Here is a 10,273-nt window from a genome sequence, read left to right as displayed (position 1 = left end):
TTAGTAGTAGGAATAATTTTTAAATGTGTTCTCATCTATTTTTCCATGGTGCATTTTTCAAATCATGAAAGACTTTTAGATAAAGACAAACAGATTCAAGTTTACTGGCCATAAAAAGATCTTGTAGGAATAACGGATCGTCTTCAGGGAGTATTTGTTCCTTCAAGTAGATTTAGTGCTGAGACAGTGTGGTAGTTAAAGCACAAACAGAGGCTGTTGCTAAAGTGGCAATGCATAATAATGCTGTAGTGTATTATAAGGGAGCAATTGCCTGCAGTTCATCAGTGTGGATGTGGCAATGAAGTTCTGCTTTACATATTTCAGGCACTAAGAATTTTGTAGCAGTGATTACAGGAGGTTCTTCTTCCCCTATAAAAGGAAAAAGAGTGAGGTTAATTCACTGAAATGTTTTGTATTTGGTCAACATTTTAGAAATAATGAAAAGAAAACTTATGAAACCTCTCTGGATCATAATGCCATATATTCATGAGGCTCAGCTACCACATTCTGTAACTCCTTATTGAAAGAATTAATACAAATATTCTCCCCAGGCAGGGCTGCTTAGAGAAGACATCATTAGTGAATGGACCTAGTAAAGGTTTGGTTGTTGGTACTTCCTCAAAATTAAGTTGGTTAGAACTTCAGTTGATGATGCCCAATATGATGATCAATTTGAGAATCGTTGCAGCTCAGTAGCCTGTGCATGAACTGCACTGAAAGACAGAAACTCCTACAGTTAATGTGATTTAGGATTTTAATTCAAAAATAAAACTGTCCTTTAAATGAGAATGGAAAGATCTACCTTGACATGCTAAATGGCAGAGCTATTCACTTCTGCTCTGACCAAGTAATGGATAAACAATAGCTAGCCAGGTACTGTGAATTCAAAGTAATCATCTGGACATGTCCAACTCTTACAACAAGAACAAAAGCTAAAAAAATCTAGCTACTCGTCTCATTATTATGCATATATTAGGGCTTTATATTGTGTATGTCCAGGACAGCAGAAATATTTAATGGGCTGCACTCCAAGAGACAGTTGCTGCTCAGTTCTAAATACAATCTCCTTCTTAACCTTGTACCTAATTAGGACTGTGGTTTGGGTGAGAGTTGGTCAGGATGGTGCTTTTGGACAGGGGGGAGAACAGGAAAACGGCAGAAGTTATTGTGGTTCCTTAAGATGTTGGAACATCAGTTTTAAGATCCCCCACCACCAGCCAGTGCTGTGATGTGTAACCTCTATAGCTGAAACGTGTTAACAAGTAGGTATGTGACTTGAGAACTAATTACTGGAAAGACTGCCTCTTTCTTCCAGTGCCTCCCTAGCAGCTGGGATACCCAGCTGAAAGCTCTGTGGTTGAATCAGAAGGGGGTACTGGTAAAGCATTCTTACAGAGAGGCCGTAAATTTTAAACTAGCATCCCACTTTCCTCTGACACTAGAACCTTTACAGATGTCAGCTGTAACTCTTCCCACAGATGTGAGAACAGGCTATGTTAGAAGATGGCAGGAAATTAAAGAATATAGTATTAATTTTGAAACAATAACAAGAGTGTGGCTTGTGTAATTAAATCAGAAAATCTGTGTATTTTCCACTTGAAAAAGTACAGATTTTTCAGGTTTTAGCCGTTTTGTCCTATAGACTATCTAGCCTATAGATATAGATGCTGTATCTGTAAATCGTGATCTGTATTCTCTCCCCCAAGATAATTCTGGTCTCAAACAGTACTTATGAATTATCTAAATAAGAATCATAATTATAAAATCCATTAAGCCAAGAGAAAGTCTAGCAAATTAGCTCACTGTCAGCATTCATTCAGGAAAGCAGAACAGCACAGCACCATCAAAATGCAATATTCACCTACTGCAGCTGCTTAAGGAAAATCTTAGTGAACAGCAGTTTTAACCTATTAATACAACTGTTGCAACATTCCACACCGATGTAGTTGTGATGCCAGTTCAATGTACTGTAACTAGGAATTTCAGATCAGCTCTTTATACAGCCTGAGGCTATACTGACACCTTCTAACTGTAGGTGTCTAAGCCGAGTGCCTTCCAAGCATTTGGAGAGTGTCTTCCAAGCATTTAAATTCCTCCACTGAGACCCGTTTGTTCATTCCCTCTAGGCCCACATCCAACAAGAAGCCTAATGTCATTCTGAAACTTGAGTTAACCACAGCACAGACTGTAGTCCTACAGGTTCTAGCGTGTGCTGGAGGAAAACATGATGCCAACTTTAGATTTACAGCAATTCTGTAAGAATGCTTTGTTATATTACCCTCCTGATTAAATCACAGAGCTGTCAGCTGAGTATCACAGCTGATGAGGAGTCCCTGGAGGAAAGAAGCCATCTCTCCAATAATAAGTCAGTTAATGAGAAGTAATTTTATTAATAGAATTTTTGAGAAATCTTACTTGGGTAAGAATCCCTCCCTCCCCTGAAGTAAGTTAAGGAAAGATTCATTTTAGTAAAGTCACTGACACCTACCTTGTTTACCATCTTCAAACAATATTTATCTTTCTCTGCAGCCTTTTATATAGCTCCTCACATTTTAAGTATTTTGAGGTGATACAAATATGCTCACAATAACTGAATACAACTTTTAAAACACTGCTGTATCTTACCTAAACCTGATGATGAAGAAACACTCCCTGTAATGGAAGATGTTTCAGTTTGGTCGGTCAATAGTCCTTCCATTAAAGGTAGAGATAATTCAGATGAAGGAACGGATGAATCATAGATTCCAGAATCTCGAGGCGTATCTTTAAGATTTGAAGCTTTAACAACATGTAATAATGGCTGAAGAACAGAGTTGCCACCACCTTGAATGTCCTGAGTTTCTATGTCTTCTCCAAGGTTTAAGTGCTGAATTATACAGTGAGTGTCTGAATTCCCAGCTGAAATAACATTTATGTCTGTTTTCAGGTAAAAATCACCATCCTGTTTATTCACTAAGTCATTTAAAACCAAGCCCGAATCAAATTTTTCCATGACAGGCTCTGAGTAATGTAAAGAAGGTGGAGGGAAGGGAATAAATTGTTTCTCAAACCAGTCTGGTTCCTGATCGATGAACTGATGCATATTGCAAATGGCAACATAAAGGGACCTCCCAGATTTGCTCCTGAAATAATTCCTTTTGCTAATGTTAACAGGGAACACCTCTGAATCCTGTACACCAAGATCTCTGGAGTGTAAATGTGAATACAGCTGAGGCAGATTGTCCATGAGTTTGTATTTCGTACTTAGATCCAGAATACCAGGGATGTCTCCTTCACAGGAGTAATCGAAGTAGACTGCGATGAACTTGCAGAGATCATTTGAATTCTGCTTTGCCTGACGAAGCTTCTCTGCAACAGTCCACACAGCAAAGAGAAAGAGTTCTCCTTTTCCGGCATCTTTGGTTATCCCTCTGTGTTTCCAGTTCTTTTTTTCAACAAAGTATTTCATTCCCTTGGAACACACAATGATGATAAACTGGGACTCATTTATTTTTTTAATAAGCCACTCTTTCTGTCTTTCTTTACAAATTTTTAGATCTTCCCACAAATCTACAGCCACCTGGAAAAGAAAAGAACATTCTGGTTGATATTCATTATTAGATATATTTCCTAACATATCTAATATATACCAGTGTTACATATAAATTTATGGAATCAACAAGTAACAGCGCAATGCCAAGTAGCTGTATGTAAACTGGATGGTTCCTTAAAAAATTAAACTACTATAGATTTGGTTTACAGTGGTATTTCCAGGGGAATAAAAAGAACATAGAAAATGTGGCTGGAGCAAGTAAATTAGTATTTACTTATCTGATCAGATTTGATATTATCAATCCACAATAAGCAATGCATTGTGCCTGTCTCAAGCCATTTAACTGTTGCAAATTTGGGTCCATGCAAGGGGAAGAATAGTCAATTTAGAGCTGCTTGGGAGATACTCTGATAAAAGTACAATGCAGGTACTTATGTCCAGTTTTGCTTCTTTTCTTCAAAATACTGTCTGATCTGCTATCTGTGAGATAGGATTTTTAGTATGGTCAATTTATTATTTTAAACGGCTACGAAACGCTACTGGTTTTGTCCTTTATAAGAAAACATTCCAATGCCACATGAAGAATACTTGTGCAACTGTTCTGTTATGCATTGAGCACCACATAAAATGCATTGTTATGCACTGAGCAACACAGAAAACTCCACAGTTTTAATAATCATGCATATTATTTCTGTATATAGATGCTATCAATATTTTGATATATAAATCTAAAATGATGCCTGATCCCATGTGTCCCGTAGTACATAGTTACAGTAGCAGCTCCCCTTAACACTATTCCAAAGAGACACTGTGCAGCAGAGCTAAAGTGCACCGCTGAAAAGGGGATTCAAATAAGTTACTTTCAAACGCCTTACCTGACCTACTTTAAATACGGGAATAAACTCTGCACATCCCCACCAAACATGTGAGGCATCGGTTGTTACTGTGTGTGGACACTAGAGGACAGACTTGCTGTACAGTTGGAAAAACAGTTCATCTAAACATCGCACTGGCAGGATTAACATGAAGCAAAAGTAGACTAACAATTGTCTTGCCTTTTTATACTTGAAAAGTGGATGACTGGCCACATATTGAGTACATTTCAGAAAGCAGGCTGAGGTCCTAAGCCTAGTCATTAAAGTAACAATTGGAACATCTTTCTCATAGATTGAGCCAAACAAGAAAAAGAGATGCTAATTTTACAGTATTAACAGAAGGGAAGTAAAACAACAAAAAATAATACATAGTGTCAATAATTAATCCTAATTACACAGATTTTGCTTTATGAGTAAGAGTTCTGATAAACTGAACTACTTTAGAGTTACAATATAAAACATATTTCAGAAATACTGAAGTGTACCAGATAGACACCAATACCTTTTTGTGGCTGCTGATTATAAAGGTGCAAGACCTACTGAACAGAAAAAGCAGTTAATACAAATGAGCTAAACACAGCTGAATGCAAGTCCTGGAATCAATGCAGTACACGTTTTCCACTATCACATGGTTTTTTGTTGTTTTGTTTTGTTTTTTTATGTAGGCTATGATCTGTTGCTAAGTAAAGAAAATCTACATAGCCAGTATTTAGAAGAATAACTAAAAGTTACCTTCATGGAAAAGAGAGATTGAAATACCTCCTTTTCAATCATGTATTATTAAGGTAATATTAAGGAAAAACAGTTCACAGAAGAAATGCTGAGTTTACCTCACAGCCACAGAAGTCCTGAAGAAAATAAGCAAAGCATTGGATGACATTAATGTGTTTCTGGCAATCTTTACTGGAATAGCAGATGAACACTTTTGGCCGGGGATGGAGTCTTTCCACATGGAGACCTGCAGCATATGCTGAAGATTCTGAGCTCTCCTCATCTAGATGGGAATATATGTTTTCTACATTGGAAGAGAGAAAGAGTTCATACTATAAAGCTTGGTTTTGTTTTGTTTTTCAGACTTGTGTAGGCTCATTACTAACACATACAGGAAGGAGTTCTCAAAAGATATTTCTTCCCCTTCCAACCTGAAAAGTTGCAAATGCTCTATTGATCCAGTTTACAAGTTGCTACATATGTGGAACAATCTTTGAAAGTGAAATGGGCAGTTATTACTGTACAACTCAGAAAACCTAGGAAAGGTTTACTTTATAAATAGAATAAGGGTGTTTCACCTCTATCCAGCTACATCTCTCGGTTCAAATACTATAAACCCTAAGGCTGTATCATCATCAAGTTTCCTGTATAACGAAGTCTCTTGTTTTAAGAAACCCACAACACAAAACAGATAATAATATTGAACTCCATATACTTGCATACATACACACGTTTGGACACCAACTTGACATTAATGTGAATTAAGATGTTATTATACTAATTTAAATCAAAATAGCTATTAGTGTTTCTCTCCTTGCATAGATATTTTAATGCAAGAACAAAGAATGCCAGACTAATCCAATCTAGTTCTACAGCTGATTAAGCTGATTTAGAATAAAGCATGAGTATTTCAAAACACAAATATCCACCATGGGATTTAATTTAGAACAATTCATCAGGAATGACTATTCTGGAACAAATCTCTCTGCAGAATAATCCTTGGCATTTATCTGGGTTTTCTGTTGGAACTGTGCAAACTGTGAGCAAAGGGATAACTGCAGAAGACCAGAAGGTAAAAGGATTTAACCCAGATGGCGTAAAGCACTTGCAGTATGCCTCGATGCCAGAATTCAGATGGATAACACAGGTATGTGAAGTTTGGGGAAATAATATCTTTTTCCGTATTCATGAAACCACATTATTCCCTAGATTCTATAAAAAAATGCCAACTGATTTTAACATCTCAATGTAACAAACGTGGTTTGCCAGCTCCTGGACACAGGGGAGAGAGAAGTCAGCAAAGAAGGGTGGAATGTAATTTAGAGACACATCTGCAAGTCTTAGAAAAAGTAAATTTAGGAAGATGGTTTAGGATGAAGTGTAAAAGCAACTTCCAGGAAAGTGGGCAAATGTGGAATAATAGATACTGGTAGTATTCCAGACAGTACTGAGAATTGCACTGGTATCACCTGGCTTTACTTTCCTTCTGGTTTAAAAATAAGTGAGAATTAGACATTTCAAACATATCCATTTACAGATCTGTTTGTATTCTATCAGGTCATGTAGTACCTCACAAATAAAAAGGAACCCAAAACCAAAAACACTTCCCAGCAGCAAATTCATTCTCTCCTTGTTACAGTGAAGTCTTGAATTGTGATACAAATCTTTCTATGGCCACAAATTACCATCAAGCACCGCTACAAGTTTGAACACACAAAAAGCTGCGGGTAGGAAGGAGAGAGAAGTGAAGAGAGAAAAAAAAGAAGTCTTTTCAGATAAAGGTATTTCTGGAATAAACCAACCAGGAAATACTTCTTTTGATTGCAAAGGTACATCTTTAAATGGAATTCCACACTGAATAAACCCTCTTACCTTGCTGTTTCTTGCGGCACATCACTGTGAACAGTGTTGCAAATGCCGAAATGACAACTAAAGGGACTGTGATGGCAATGGCTCTTATTGGTCCAGCCCAGGGAGAATGTACTTCAGAAAATAAAACAGAATTAGCCATATGCACATAAGCTACATTGTAATTATCTAATCGACTCTTCACACTGGCAATGTAAAACTGCTGCAGTACACTATTATCAGGTAATTCTCAAATATCCAGTAGAATCAAACATCATGTTCTGCTCCATTTTAAATAGGTTTTATGCTGATTGCCCCCACCCCCCCAGCATTAGAGCAACTAACATAAATTACAAGTGCTGCATGCCAACTCATCCCCTCGCCCCATGAGCAGAACTTTACATGAATAAAGATATGGTAAGACATGCAACAGTCATTTGGATCTGACAGTTTTCTGTGCCAGGCTGCTGAGCTAGCCACTCAGAATGAACTGCCTTCCTGCACAGATTACCTTTAGCAATGTGCATTAGGATACACACTGCCTTCGTCTACAGCTGTGTTTTGTGTCTGCAGTTACATTCTAAAATCCCTATTTAGCTTCTCAGTGACACATAGACAAGCTAAGCATTCACCTGTCAGGTTTTCCAGAATGCTTGATTTGATTTCAGGGCTGCAGCACATGAGCAGGTAATGTGTTTAAGCTGCCCTCACAGTTTTATTACATTATTTCCACACTACTGCATGCACCAGCTGAATGCAATTAAGATACAGGCTGTGATTCCTCATACTCATATTTACAAGAAAAGTGACATTCCCACAAAGATTTCCAATGATACACTGATCTAAGCTGTGCTAACTATAAATATACAGAGATGCACGTGTATGTGCAAGCGTGCATGTCTATTCTTTTTTCATCAAGCCAAAAAATCACAGCACAATTGCCTCAATAGTCTTGATTATGGCAAACAAACAGAGAAAGGTCAAATCAAGATTTATTTCCAACATAATTAAAACTGAATCTAAATTAATAAGGTAAGTACTATATACTATGTAAAAACCAAAATTCATACCTGGTTTTAGTGCATAGTGCATTGTTTTCCTTGTTGTGTTAGTGTCATCAACCAGCTTTGAAAATAAAAGTTGAATTTGATTTTGTGGAAATTTGATTTAATTTCTTTTCTGCAATATGTGAACAGCTACAACAGCTTTCATGAGCAAATGTGAAGAAACTCACTGTTCAAAAAAGTTAAAATTAAAGAGCACCGCAAACTAGTAGTTAGTAAAATCATTTGTCTTTGTTAGTACACAGCTTAGTGTTATAATATTAACGTTCAGAGTTCACATACTGTCAGCATCAAGAGAAACACACAGCTTTTTAGTAAAAATTGACCAGACTACAGAATTCCGATTTTATAAAATCAAAGTCCGAGAACTGGAGGCACAGATGAAACTGTCATGCCCTCAGAGAAGCAAAGCTATGGGAAGGTCTAAAAACCCTTACTTGCCCACAGTACTTCAGTAGAAATGCCTGAAGTTCAATTTTACCAGCGTGTGACTTGAAATACTTTAATTTCAGTTAATTTCTCCACTAATGTACTCATTTAGCTGTTGTACAAATTACCATTTATAAGTATTACCTCAATTATATAATCCCCTGGAGACACGTTCTGAAGAATACAACTTGTGGTATCTGTGTTTTGCTCCTACATCAAAGAAAAAGAAGACTTTGAAAGCCATTCACATACTTTTAAAACCTAATTAAAAAATATATTTGCATTGATTTAACAATATGCAGTGTCCTCCTGTATTAAGACACCTTAAACCAGCAAAACCTCTCCATTCAAATGTGAAATGGAGATTCCTATCACTATCCTCTGCCTGCACAATTAAAATATGATTATCAAGAAAATCTTCAAAGTTTGGTGTAACTGATAAAGTCTACATAAGCCCCTGAAGCTCTCCAGCTTTCAGAGACTTAGCATGAGAGGTTCATCAGTGAGAACAAACTTGCCATTGTGTGAAATTTGGTGCAAAGGTAAAACAAAAAAGTAGGAAATAACATGTATAATAAACATAATAAAACTGCAGTTTGAAGTACTAATTAGTTGTAGGGTCTTTAAGGGAGAGCAGTCTTGTCTCATTTGCTTATAATATCCAGCTCCAAAGGAACCCTCACGCCTGGTTTTGACCGATGAGTGCTATCACAATACTGCTGAGTGTTATCACAATACAGTTACTATTTACATGAACAGTACCAAACAGTGCACAAATTTTAAAACTCAGAGTATTCTATATTAAGTTTCCAAAGTTTCTAGGAAACCTTAGAACATCTCACATTGACAGGCCTTGTACTTTAAAGAGTTTCAATACTCAGCAACGTACCTGTTTGCAGGTCTTTTGCTTAAATGGCCCTTCATGCTTCAGTTTGTAGTGAAGAAAGTAATATCTAAACCCAAAGTTGTGAGGTGCGTGATCAAAGGACACTTGCATGTTAAAACCCTGCTGTGTAACATTTAGATTCCTTGGCTTCCAGTCTGTCAGAAGAGATATTCGTGAATTGGAAAAAAGTCTAGTAACTTTTTGAAAGATGAATATAGACAAAGTGTAACATTTTACTTACAAGGTTTGCAGACAAGGTTTTCTGGCTGTAGCAACAATTCACATGCTACAAATACACACACAAATTATTAATTATACATATCAAAGTACTATGCTACTTAAATAGAAAAAGAACAAAGACAAAAGAAGGGAGTTCGTAATTTTGAAGACAATACCCCTGTTTCTTTCTCAGTCTCTATTATGCCTGAAGTAAATAACATTTTGCACACTTTGATGCTTTGTTATGATTTTAAGCCCCTTCTCATCTTTATACAAGAAACAGATGTTCATTAATTTGGAAACAGCACTCCTTAGTGAGACAAAAAGATAGTAACAGGTGCAGTTAAGCAGGAGAGGAAGTTCCTAGAGAAGAAACTAGTCTTAAATACATCTTCTCAGAGTAAATAAGTAGGCTCAGCACGATTGCGAAGACAAATGTTACTGCAGTCTGCATCAACAGACAAACTTGAAAACACTTCAAAAAGTCTTGTACAGCAAAAAAAAACCCTAAGCGGGACAAATATCAACATTTCAGCCCAAAGAGTACTTGCTGTTTCCCAAACTATTTAAGTACTGAGGAGCTTTTTCAAGCTTCTTTTCTCTAACTCCAAGGAGAATTAGTAAGTAATTTTGACAAATTCAGCTTGATTTATTGCCATCTGATTTTATATTTTCTACACGTACTAATCTGTATCTAGCTTTAGATACC

General features: G+C 36.7%; 1 protein-coding gene across 1 annotated transcript in view; it reads right to left on the bottom strand.

Moving 5' to 3' along the window:
- Positions 1-10,273, bottom strand: part of IL17RD (interleukin 17 receptor D) — a 47,982-nt gene continuing 37,709 nt past the window's right edge. Inside the window, exons 6-13 of the mRNA XM_057417709.1 lie at positions 9,587-9,631; positions 9,349-9,500; positions 8,604-8,669; positions 8,037-8,091; positions 6,991-7,101; positions 5,238-5,422; positions 2,626-3,559; positions 1-369 (exon numbers count right to left, since the gene is read on the bottom strand). Of these exons, the coding sequence (XP_057273692.1) occupies positions 254-369; positions 2,626-3,559; positions 5,238-5,422; positions 6,991-7,101; positions 8,037-8,091; positions 8,604-8,669; positions 9,349-9,500; positions 9,587-9,631 (1,664 nt within the window). The 3' untranslated portion in view covers positions 1-253. The remainder of the gene's footprint in view (positions 370-2,625; positions 3,560-5,237; positions 5,423-6,990; positions 7,102-8,036; positions 8,092-8,603; positions 8,670-9,348; positions 9,501-9,586; positions 9,632-10,273) is intronic.

This window comes from Pezoporus wallicus, unplaced genomic scaffold (assembly GCF_028554395.1).
Source record: "Pezoporus wallicus isolate ANWC-B61680 ecotype Strahan unplaced genomic scaffold, APGP_CSIRO_Pwel_v1 contig_8542, whole genome shotgun sequence".
In the NCBI taxonomy this organism is placed as follows: Eukaryota; Metazoa; Chordata; class Aves; order Psittaciformes; family Psittacidae; genus Pezoporus; species Pezoporus wallicus.
Note: the sequence above shows the minus strand (reverse complement) of the source record. Positions and strands in the feature narration are given on the sequence as shown.